The following is a 13,720-nucleotide window of genomic DNA, read 5'->3' as shown; positions in this document are numbered from 1 at the left end:
TTATTCATTTGATGAGTAGGCTTTTTATTTGTGGTTTCTATTATTAGGAATATAAGAATATATGATAAAGTACATAGAGAACGTGGCTCTTACTCTTCAAAGAATAAGATATCTTATTTCTCCTCGTGACACTAAGTGTATTTGACAAAAGGAAATTTGAAATCAGAAATTGTGATTGAAAATATAATTTCTCAAATGTGGAACTTAATTATATTTTAAAATTTTGCATGATTTTTTTTTTTTATCAAACTTGTTATATGGATCTTATTTAATACAATTTATTTTCTCGTAATGACGATGATTGATTTCATTCAAAGAGGAATAAATTTGGATGCTCTATTTATCTAACGTAGGAAGGTTTACTGTCTCAAATGTCAGAACAAAGCTAAACAAAAATATTACTTTTGGAATATTATTATTTTATTAAAAGCACAAAATATTTCTTGGACTTAGCTCAATATAATAATTATACTTTGAAAATATTATTATTTTTATTATTAAAAGCACACAACAACTAACATATATTTGAGAAAGAATTTCCAAGGTCATTTGCTCACAAATATATATATATATATATATGCCTTTTGTAATTCCCTACCAATAGAAGAATTTGACAACTATAAATAGCCATAGCCCTTTCTCCCAACACACAAACAAACAAACAAACAAACTTTAATTAATTCTCCAAAAACTTTTTAATTATTTACAACAATATAATGGTTCTCTCAAAAACTTCTTCTGATGATTCTGTACACTCTACATTTGCTTCTCGCTATGTTCGAACTTCACTACCAAGGTAAATAATAATAACAATAATAATAATAATAATATGTTGAATTAACACTCATTTGATTATTTGATATTCTATAGGTTTGAGATGCTAGAGAAGTCCATACCAAAAGAGGCAGCATACCAAATGATTAATGATGAGTTAATGCTTGATGGGAATCCAAGATTAAATTTGGCATCATTTGTAACCACATGGATGGAACCAGAATGTGATAAGCTTATGATGGCTTCAATTAACAAGAATTATGTTGACATGGATGAATACCCTGTCACCACTGAGCTTCAGGTATGTGTATTTGAATATATATGATAGTTATTTTACATATATAATTGATTGGTAATGAAAATACAGAATCGATGTGTGAACATGATAGCGCGTTTATTCAATGCGCCTTTGAAAGAGGAAGAAATAGGAATTGGTGTGGGGACAGTGGGGTCATCAGAGGCCATAATGTTAGCAGGGCTGGCCTTCAAGAGAAACTGGCAAAACAAACGCAAAGCTGAGGGAAAGCCTTATGATAAGCCCAACATTGTCACTGGTGCTAATGTTCAGGTATTTTACATGTCACATTTTTTTATTTATTTTATGTATACATACATAATTTCACTTTCTTTTAGGTGTGTTGGGAGAAATTTGCAAACTACTTTGAAGTGGAATTGAAACAAGTCAAGTTAAGTGAAGGGTACTATGTGACGGACCCAATCAAAGCTGTGGAAATGGTAGATGACAACACTATTTGTGTTGCTGCTATTTTGGGTTCAACACTTAATGGAGAATTTGAAGATGTCAAACTCTTGAATGATCTTTTGATTGAAAAGAACAAACAAACTGGGTATGTTAATATATTTATTAATACATATATATATGTTGGTTAAAATAAATAATATTTTTTTATTTATTTTTTGTTAGATGGGACACACCTATTCATGTGGATGCAGCAAGTGGTGGATTCATTGCACCATTTATCTATCCAGAGTTGGAATGGGATTTTAGGCTTCCTTTAGTGAAAAGTATTAATGTGAGTGGACACAAATATGGGCTTGTTTATGCTGGTATTGGTTGGGTTATTTGGAGAACTAAACAAGACTTGCCTCAACAACTCATTTTTCATATCAATTATCTTGGTGCTGATCAACCTACTTTTACTCTCAATTTCTCTAAAGGTCCTAGCATATATACTCTAATTTTTAATTTTATATTTATATTATTTTTTTCTTCAACCCTCAATGGTATACATAAATTTGTAGGTTCAAGTCAAGTCATTGCTCAATATTATCAGCTTATCCGCTTGGGCTATGAGGTGAAATTAATCATACATTACTAAAATTAACAAACAAAATTTTGTGATTCATAAATACATTATTTTTTTATAGGGATATCGAAATGTAATGGAAAATTGTCGTGAAAATGCAATTGTGCTAAGAAAAGGACTTGAAAAAACAGGACGTTTCAATATAATCTCCAAAGATGAAGGTATACCCTTGGTGGCATTTTCCCTCAAAGACAATAGCCTCCACAACGAATTCGAGGTCTCTGAGACCCTCCGTAGGTTTGGGTGGATTGTCCCAGCCTACACTATGCCAGCTGACCTGCAACATGTTACAGTGTTGCGCGTTGTGATTAGAGAGGACTTTTCCCGAACCCTAGCAGATCGTCTTGTCTCTGACATCGTCAAGGTCCTCCATGAGCTCCCGAATGCCAAAAAAGTGGAGAATAATTTGATGATCAATAATGAGAAGAAAACAGAAATTGAAGTTCAAAGGGCAATTGCTGAGTTTTGGAAGAAATATGTTTTAGCTAGGAAAGCATCTGTTTGTTAGGGAAGGATTAATTGTTGTTTTGAAGGAATAAGTATTAATTACTAGTAACGTTTTATTATTAATTATAAAAAATGTGAAAAGGATTGATGAATGTATCATCCTTTGTTCTATTGAATTAAATATTATATTATGTTACATCTCTTTGTATTATATTATGTCTTGTACTGACTTTTGTTGATTTATTTAATTATATTTTATTTTTAGTTTGTACAAATAATAATTGGTATTCTCTCTGTTCTTTTTTATTTGTCAACATAATAGCTGACCTATATCATATATTATCTTTTTTTTTTGTACGATTAATTTTTTAATTTTAAGACATTGAATTAATCTATTTTAATTTAATTTAATATTTATTAAAAAATTATGAGCAACTTTCACATATAGCAAACATAAAATTCATATTTGTATGATATAGAAAAGTTTGCATAATTGCGTTTCATAGCAAACATAAATATATATAATTCGTTATACATATACAAAAGAAAATAGTTGTATACTAAACAATTGTATAATTTGTGTATACATAAAACGAGAAAGAGAGATACAAAAGAAAATTGAGCAGGGAAATATTTGTATTGTATAATGATAAGTGCATAGGATGAATATGTACTTGTAAGTGTATATACAATTTTCTCTCACTTTATATAAACAGAAACACAATTTATACATTTTTTTCTGTTTGTATAAGCGATAGAGGCGAGAGTGGCGAGCGAGATCTGGGAGAGGGGAGAGAGGGGAACGAATATATATGTATGTATACAATTTTTTTCTCGCTTTATACAAACAAAAACACATTTTATACACTTGTGTTTGTATAAAAGTGAGAGGAAGCAAGCGAGAGATGGAGAGAGAGAGGGGGAGTGGCAAACGAGAGTTGGAGGGAGAGAAGTGACTGACAAACAATTTGTTACAGGGCACAATTAAATCAAAGTGTGGTTATAACATTTAATTTGATTTATTAGATTGTCATTACAATAAAATCTCTACAAATTAATACTCCGTAAATTAATAATCTCTCTAAAATAATATTTTTCTCCAGTCCCAAGTTGGGCCAATGAAAAAAATTATCAATTTCGATAAGATAAATAAGATAATATATTTTCAAAAGACTACTGTATAAATTTTTGGTCCCATTAATATCATAAATTAATAATTCTTTAAAAGTACAAATATATCTCACACAATTTAGTAAAGTAAGATTCTATTGTATTATGCTTTTCTTAAAATTTAAATCTAGTTGAAGCTCATCTCTAACTTTTCTTATTGCATCTAAGTGTTTCGGTGTTGTCATTTCAAACTGTACCATAAAATTGTGAAAAGTTCTAGTTGCAATAAGTGTTTCCTTACGCATAACTGGTTCCAAAGGTATAGTATCATCTTCAACTTCATCATCAACATTACTTTTTTCGGTGGTATCCACAATTTCTTCTATGTTCTGGACCTCTTAACATGTTTCACTTTCACCCCGATAATCCAACATGTTATTGATATCCTTATTGTGATAACTGAAATCATTAATCAATGACCTCAAGTTCATTAATAACGTTTTCACAAGTAGATTCATTCAAGTTCTCTGAGATTGCATTCCCCAAACGAATTTTACAGTGTCGAAAATAATTTGCTATTATCTCTTGCCGAATATTTTTTGTCCAAACAGGGATTGCAAAATTGACAGCTTCCAAAACAATAATCTTACCGGATTAATTTGCCCCACTTCATAGTCTTCTAATATCCTACGATAAAATCTGTTTGATAATATATCTTGAAAACTCTTATTATCTCAACATCACAAGGTTGAAATTATTAAGATACGGTATTTTTGATGTATTTGTTGTACTTTATATATAATTTTTTTTATGTGAAATTAATAAATATGATACATAAATTAGTAAGATACAATAATTTTAATATATTCAAAATTAAACTTCATTAAATCTCAAATCATTCTTTAAATTAATAATATTAATTTATCGATTAAATAATATCTCTATAAAATAATAAAATTTCAAAATCCCAATTATATTAGTTTATAGGGATTTTAGTGTATATACAATTTTCCAAAAATTAACACTCAAACGGTAAGACGGGATAAGTAAAGAAAATTTGAAGCCCAATAAGGCCTGACAAACTTTTTTAAGTAGTGCACAACGAGACATTTTCTTGCTGAAAGGAAGACATACAATAGTAAAAAAAAAGGGCAACTTTCACGTATAGCAAACAAAAAATTCATATTTGTATGCTATAGCAAACTTTGCATAATTGCACTCCATAGCAAACATAAAACTGTATAATTTGCTATACATATACAATTGTATAATTCGTTGGCCTTTTTCTCTGCAATATTTGAAGTAAATGTTTGTAAATTGTATAATTAAGTGTATAACACGAAGATATACATTTTTGCATGTGTATATACAATTTTCTCTCGCTTTATACACAGAAGTGTATAATTCTGTTTCTATTTTGTATAAAGCGAGAGAAAATTGTATATACACATGCAAAAATGTATATCTTCGTGTTATACACTTAATTATACAATTTACAAACATTTACTTCAAATATTGCAGAGAAAAAGGCCAACGAATTATACAATTGCGAATTATACAATTGCGAATTATACAATTGCGAATTATACAATTGCGAATTATACAATTGCGAATTATACAATTGCGAATTATACAATTGCGAATTATACAATTGCGAATTATACAATTGCGAATTATACAATTGCGAATTATACAATTGCGAATTATACAATTGCGAATTATACAATTGCGAATTATACAATTGCGAATTATACAATTGCGAATTATACAATTGCGAATTATACAATTGCGAATTATACAATTGCGAATTATACAATTGCGAATTATACAATTGCGAATTATACAATTGCGAATTATACAATTGCGAATTATACAATTGCGAATTATACAATTGCGAATTATACAATTGCGAATTATACAATTGCGAATTATACAATTGCGAATTATACAATTGCGAATTATACAATTGCGAATTATACAATTGCGAATTATACAATTGCGAATTATACAATTGCGAATTATACAATTGCGAATTATACAATTGCGAATTATACAATTGCGAATTATACAATTGCGAATTATACAATTGCGAATTATACAATTGCGAATTATACAATTGCGAATTATACAATTGCGAATTATACAATTGCGAATTATACAATTGCGAATTATACAATTGCGAATTATACAATTGCGAATTATACAATTGCGAATTATACAATTGCGAATTATACAATTGCGAATTATACAATTGCGAATTATACAATTGCGAATTATACAATTGCGAATTATACAATTGCGAATTATACAATTGCGAATTATACAATTGCGAATTATACAATTGCGAATTATACAATTGCGAATTATACAATTGCGAATTATACAATTGCGAATTATACAATTGCGAATTATACAATTGCGAATTATACAATTGCGAATTATACAATTGCGAATTATACAATTGCGAATTATACAATTGCGAATTATACAATTGCGAATTATACAATTGCGAATTATACAATTGCGAATTATACAATTGCGAATTATACAATTGCGAATTATACAATTGCGAATTATACAATTGCGAATTATACAATTGCGAATTATACAATTGCGAATTATACAATTGCGAATTATACAATTGCGAATTATACAATTGCGAATTATACAATTGCGAATTATACAATTGCGAATTATACAATTGCGAATTATACAATTGCGAATTATACAATTGCGAATTATACAATTGCGAATTATACAATTGCGAATTATACAATTGCGAATTATACAATTGCGAATTATACAATTGCGAATTATACAATTGCGAATTATACAATTGCGAATTATACAATTGCGAATTATACAATTGCGAATTATACAATTGCGAATTATACAATTGCGAATTATACAATTGCGAATTATACAATTGCGAATTATACAATTGCGAATTATACAATTGCGAATTATACAATTGCGAATTATACAATTGCGAATTATACAATTGCGAATTATACAATTGCGAATTATACAATTGCGAATTATACAATTGCGAATTATACAATTGCGAATTATACAATTGCGAATTATACAATTGCGAATTATACAATTGCGAATTATACAATTGCGAATTATACAATTGCGAATTATACAATTGCGAATTATACAATTGCGAATTATACAATTGCGAATTATACAATTGCGAATTATACAATTGCGAATTATACAATTGCGAATTATACAATTGCGAATTATACAATTGCGAATTATACAATTGCGAATTATACAATTGCGAATTATACAATTGCGAATTATACAATTGCGAATTATACAATTGCGAATTATACAATTGCGAATTATACAATTGCGAATTATACAATTGCGAATTATACAATTGCGAATTATACAATTGCGAATTATACAATTGCGAATTATACAATTGCGAATTATACAATTGCGAATTATACAATTGCGAATTATACAATTGCGAATTATACAATTGCGAATTATACAATTGCGAATTATACAATTGCGAATTATACAATTGCGAATTATACAATTGCGAATTATACAATTGCGAATTATACAATTGCGAATTATACAATTGCGAATTATACAATTGCGAATTATACAATTGCGAATTATACAATTGCGAATTATACAATTGCGAATTATACAATTGCGAATTATACAATTGCGAATTATACAATTGCGAATTATACAATTGCGAATTATACAATTGCGAATTATACAATTGCGAATTATACAATTGCGAATTATACAATTGCGAATTATACAATTGCGAATTATACAATTGCGAATTATACAATTGCGAATTATACAATTGCGAATTATACAATTGCGAATTATACAATTGCGAATTATACAATTGCGAATTATACAATTGCGAATTATACAATTGCGAATTATACAATTGCGAATTATACAATTGCGAATTATACAATTGCGAATTATACAATTGCGAATTATACAATTGCGAATTATACAATTGCGAATTATACAATTGCGAATTATACAATTGCGAATTATACAATTGCGAATTATACAATTGCGAATTATACAATTGCGAATTATACAATTGCGAATTATACAATTGCGAATTATACAATTGCGAATTATACAATTGCGAATTATACAATTGCGAATTATACAATTGCGAATTATACAATTGCGAATTATACAATTGCGAATTATACAATTGCGAATTATACAATTGCGAATTATACAATTGCGAATTATACAATTGCGAATTATACAATTGCGAATTATACAATTGCGAATTATACAATTGCGAATTATACAATTGCGAATTATACAATTGCGAATTATACAATTGCGAATTATACAATTGCGAATTATACAATTGCGAATTATACAATTGCGAATTATACAATTGCGAATTATACAATTGTATATGTATAGCAAATTATACAGTTTTATGTTTGCTATGGAGCACAATTAAATCAAACCCTAGCTATTCCATTTAATTTAGGTTATTAGTTTGCTATTATATACAATTTTCCCAAAAAAAAAAGACTTTAGGATTAGGAGAAGAGAAATGTTTGAACTCATTTTTAAAGCTTTAATCATAAATTTATGTGAAAATCTAATTAAATTATGATAAATGGTATATGTAAATTGGTAATTTGAAAGTGTAATAGATTCAATATTAAGAATCTTAAAGATTGAACATGTATCATAGCACTTAAATTTTGTAATATGCTTTTGATTTGTATTTGAAATATAAAAAAGTCTTGATCGAGAGCGTTTTTATTTAAGCGGCGTTACATGATATGATTCCAAGAAAGTCGGGGCCTAATTGATATTCCTTATTCTTGATAGCACAAGAAAGAGAGATTCTGAAATCTCTTGAATTAACACCTTTCAAGCATATCTTTTTTACTCCAAAAACGAAAAAAATATCGCATAATCGATTATACTATCCAAAAATAGATATGAGTATCGACATTAGGTGCATTTCCCCACACCTTTTAAAACATATTTTTCTTACTTCGAAAGTAAAAAGAATTTTATATAGTTGATATCAAACATTAAGTAAATCCCCTTCCCCTTCACCTCTTTTTCTTTCAAAAAAACAATTTTTACTACTAAAAACACAAATTTTTAATGGACAAAACCAATAGAAAGGTTATTGTTAAACAAAAATTTTCAAGAAAAAATCAATGATGAAACTTGAAAATAATTATATCGATACAATTAACCATTGGATATACACTATCCAAATGACTTACAAAACACCATAGGAATCTTCTAGAGTTATAAAAAAAATATTATTATAATTTCTGACTCCGTCACTCAATAAGAATATTATACATAAGTCACGATAGAGTTATGGTCCATTGTGATAGAAAATTGAAGCTCAATAAGGCCAGACATACATACTATTTTAAGTATTTCTCCAACAAGCCTTTTTTCTTGTTGAAAAAAATACTTTATTAGGATTTGGATTGTGACATTAGATGAGGAATGTTTTGTGATGATATGTTCATGTTGTAGACAACACTGACCAAACTCTGGTTAATTAGAAAGCACATCCACGCGTGTGAATATATGTAGTTTTGTTTTCAATAATGTGTTTAATTGACTGTCCTTCGATGTTTGCGTAGTTATGCCTTTGAAATAGAACTAGGATAATATGACACTCTAAATAGACGTTTGAATATAAATTTCAAATATTTTTTACTTTATTTGACATTGATAAAGTTAGAGTACTTGAAAGTGAAGTTGTGTTTATTATATTATAGTTTCATAAAAGATATTTGAAATAATGTTCATAATGTATTATTCATAGGAAAACATGAAATATGTTTTAGATCCCATAATTTCTAAAACTGGCAAAACTATTTATTGTTTTTAGTTCACCTGAAACAACCAATCATAAATCTATTCCAAAAGAGTAATGTCACATTACATCTATATTAGTCATATAATGTGATAAATCAAATATTACATGCGAGCTACTATTGACAAAGAAAATCAATGATCTTATATTGGGTGAAGATAACTAGGTCGGTCCATTAAAATATATGTATATCTTTTTTTTATTATAATTATTGAATTTCGCTCAATAGATTGAAAGAAGAAAGTATACCAGGTTGTTTGCAAGTACCAAACTGATCTTCTTCCTCGAAGATCTCAAATGAAGGAATTTTGAGAGAGCTTTCAACTTCAACTATGATTTATATTAAATTTGATCAATTTATCATCTTATCTACTCTGTGTTCTAGACAATCTATCGTTATCTTAGTAAGTGAGGTCGTTAGTAAAGTAACAAGATATAGGAAATATATCACCTTGCTTCTTTTTCCTTTTGTTTTTTTAATCCACTCTTATCACACTTCCTTTTGAGGTTATGACTATACTTGTGACATATTTCAACTGTTTAGTTAAAATGCTTTTGACTTAAATGAAATAGATATTTATAAATTACTATATAATTAACATAATTATTTAAATTGTCTGATGAAGATAGGAATATATCTAAATGGAAGCCCTAATTTTAGTTCGAAATATTAATTAAAAAACTAAAATACAACAATGAAATGAAATAGTACTTAATTTGACTTTGAAGTCAAATCATTTTGAAACAAAAAATATATAAATATTCTCTATTTTTTAAACTAATAATTTAATTTTAAAAATTTTACATTTATTCTTAACAAAACACTTCATAATTATTTTAAATTTTAAAATTCTTAATGTATATTTAAGTAAACATGTCTGAATCAAATCAATGTCATTCAACAAATTTGGATGTTTCTCATCTAATAACATAGACAAACCAAACTTGTTTGAAAAATTTCCCTAAAAATTAATCTCACTCACCTTTGGGCCAGCAAGACATTTTGTAGGTCCCACTAAAGTTAGTATAATTGAAGTGCTAACCAACCCCATGGAAAAGATTTTGGGGTCTACTTTTGGTTTGATATGCTAAGTGAGGAAGCCCCACAAACAAACCTAAAGTTTGAAAAGAGGAAAACAGTTGGAAAAAGTTTCAAAGAAGAGCAATACACAGGGCTCGACACGTTCTTATCTAAGGTTATATTCTTAATAAATCAAAATGATGTTATGACATGCCTAATTACTTTCCCGATCCTCGCTTCACTTGTCACACTTTCTTATTAACGTAGCCATGTACCTCCTCTTCACATGTCCTAATCATGTCACCGTTGTTTCCCTCATGCACCTCCGTCATATATAAAACAATATCTTACGTATTGTGAATCTAAATTAATCGAGGTCTGACATTAATATTCAATACTAAAGGAAAATAAAAAAATTAACGTGAATACTCTAATGGAAGGAACTATTCGTTATGTTATTACTCAAAGTTCTTATCCATTCGAATTTAAGACCAAAAGCTTCAAAAATAAAAATAAAGCAAAAGAAATGAGAAAAAAGCAAGAAAGGTGAAAAAGCTGAATTTGAATTTGTTGTTTGTCTGTGAAGCATGTAAAAATAAGCAGTCCCTTCATGCATTGCCAACAAAATGATATCATAAGCACAGCAATTATTTAGTCCCCCACATATTCACTTATTTAATCATGCAAAATGTTTAAAAGTTGAATTATTTTACGAATCCCAAGGAAAAAAAATCACAAAATCTTTTTTCTTTTTCTTTTTTTAAATAAATTTTGCTTGCTGGCCGTTGACTGGAATTTGCTTCTTCTAAAATCATGATTTCACCATCACTTTATTTCTTTTCTTGTTCCCTTAGTTTGAAGACATGAGAACCAAGAATTTTGAAAAATATCGACTTGCGTTATAGTGGATGGTTAAAATGTTATTATTCTGTATCAAAAATCTGGATTCAAACCTATAAAAATAATATAAAATTATTAATATGTATAATTAACTTTCAATATAAATATTAAATATTCACCAAATAAAAGAATTAAAAAAAGAAGAAAAGAAAATAGGATTAATAGTATTTTTTGCTCCTTTGATTACTAATAAATTAATTTTAAACTTAGTCCTTACAATATATTATTAAGCATAATTAACCTTACATTACTTAGTATATATACTTTTGATTCCTTTACTCGTGAATATACAATCTTTTTATAATTATACATTATTCATTTAATTATTCGTATATTTTAGTAAACACATCTTGATTCATATATATATATAAAAAGATGAAAATTAAAATTTACAAATAGTAGAAGGATACAAGTGTTAATTATTAAAGTCTCCCTATAAAATAATAATAAAACTAAATGAATGTTAAGGAGTAGAGGAAAAATATAAATAAATTCCCAATATAACCTGGTGGCTAGTTTTGCAGACAAATTAGACAAACCTCTGTGATAGCTACTATTGGAGGCAAATTAAAAGACTAGAGGACAAATTTTAGGAATTTAAAAATAATGGCTGGAGAATAAGAAAAAGACGAAGTTCATATTATAAAAGAAAAATTGTACATAATAGCAAATATTTAAATTAAAATAAATTTTAGTTTAAATTTTTTGTATTGTGCAACAAATGTTACACAATTTTTGTCAATTTTGATCGGGACCCACACATATATAAAAAAACGGAAGAATTATTTTTATACAAATTTCATGTCTTCTCTCTTCCATTTTCTTTTAATTTTTCCTAAAAGCTCTTCCCAAATTTATTTTTTTTCAATTGATCGGGGCAATAGCTCTATTTTTATACAAATCCATTGGCTATTTTTAGTCTCCCAATTTCTTTCAATTTCTCCTAAAATTTCTCTCCAAATTAGAATTTTCTTAAAAAATTATATATAGTTTTCAATGATATAAATTTAAATTATACACAATTTTTTAAATTTATAATGTATAGTTCCACTAATACATTAATAGTATTGTATTAGTAGCGTCCTAACAGTTTCTCTGTATATACAATATAAACATTTATACATTTGATATAATTTTGTGCATTGTTTTTGTAAAAGTTTTTGTATTTGTATAAGGATACTTTTTGTATAGTGATCATTTAGACATATATAATTGCACAAACTTATACACATACATAAATTTGAAATCTGTTTGTATAATGTATATATACAGAATCATACATCCAAACTAAGGAACCTTCACTGTATATAAATATACAAATTTGAAAAAATAGTCAACAGTTTCATATACTTATACAACTCACAACAACACTAATAGGTATATGTATATAAACTACAACAAATTCTATTTTTCATTTATATACATATTCTCAATATACACTTATATAAACAGTTTCTTTTTCCTTTCTCTCTTTCTCGTTTTATACAAATTCAAATTGTATATAATTTCTCTCTTTCTCGTTTTATACAATTCACTTCAATTGTATATGTACAACGAATTATACATATATATGTTTGCTATAGAGTGCAATTATGCAAACTTTGCTATAACAAACAAATATAAATTTTATGTTTGCTATATGTGAAAGTTGCCCTATTATAAATAATAGAGTATATAAGGTACTCATTTGATTTAAATATTTGATGCAATCAAATTATTATCTACCTATTTTAATAAAAATTGAAATATTTCTTCACAAATTTTTAGCACATGAATCCAATAGAATTCAATAATTTTAATGTAATTAAAATTATAAAATGAAATTTATAAAATAGAAAGACTAACAAATTTTGAATAGATAATTATTGCGCTTGCAAATCTTACATATGAACTCAACAAAACAAATATCAAAATCCAACCACTATTAGTTAAAGTTATCCTAAAAGTTTAGATTGTCCATATAATTAAATCAAATTTTGAATTCATTTGCCTAGTCTAGCTACAAATTCTCAAAATATTATATAAATAAGGCTTAAAATATATTCTTTGTGTCTCAATTTATAGAGTATAACTGAAATTTGGAGATATAATCTTCTACATTTTGAACATAAATTTTTATATAAAGTTCTACATTTTTTAAAATAAAATTTATATATTTAAAAGTTACGTAACAATAAATAACAACTGAAAATAATTAAGAGATATTAATTTCGACAATCTTTTTAAATTGATTTCCGATATTTCATTTGTATTACATAA

General features: G+C 27.2%; 1 protein-coding gene across 1 annotated transcript; it reads left to right on the top strand.

Annotated features, from left to right (window-relative positions):
• The first annotated feature begins 599 nt into the window (after nucleotides 1-599).
• On the top strand, nucleotides 600-2,760 carry LOC107010055 (glutamate decarboxylase 4-like). The gene is made up of 7 exons (XM_015209328.2): nucleotides 600-796; nucleotides 871-1,075; nucleotides 1,142-1,342; nucleotides 1,408-1,622; nucleotides 1,700-1,953; nucleotides 2,038-2,090; nucleotides 2,164-2,760. The coding sequence occupies exons 1-7, from the start codon at nucleotides 717-719 to the stop codon at nucleotides 2,608-2,610; spliced, it is 1,455 nt and encodes a 484-aa protein (XP_015064814.1). The 5' UTR covers nucleotides 600-716; the 3' UTR covers nucleotides 2,611-2,760.
• The last annotated feature ends 10,960 nt before the right edge of the window (nucleotides 2,761-13,720 follow it).

Source organism: Solanum pennellii, chromosome 1, assembly GCF_001406875.1.
Source record: "Solanum pennellii chromosome 1, SPENNV200".
NCBI classification, from domain to species: domain Eukaryota; kingdom Viridiplantae; phylum Streptophyta; class Magnoliopsida; order Solanales; family Solanaceae; genus Solanum; species Solanum pennellii.
The sequence above is the reverse complement of the archived record's forward strand: the minus strand, read 5'-3'. Positions and strand labels throughout refer to the sequence as shown.

Coding starts and splice junctions, on each gene's coding strand:
- LOC107010055 (XM_015209328.2), top strand. CDS start 717: ATGGTTCTCTCAAAAACTTCTTCTGATGATTCTGTACACTCTACATTT. Junction 1,343..1,407: donor TCACTGGTGCTAATGTTCAG/GTATTTTACATG, acceptor ACTTTCTTTTAG/GTGTGTTGGGAGAAATTTGC. Junction 1,623..1,699: donor GAAAAGAACAAACAAACTGG/GTATGTTAATAT, acceptor ATTTTTTGTTAG/ATGGGACACACCTATTCATG.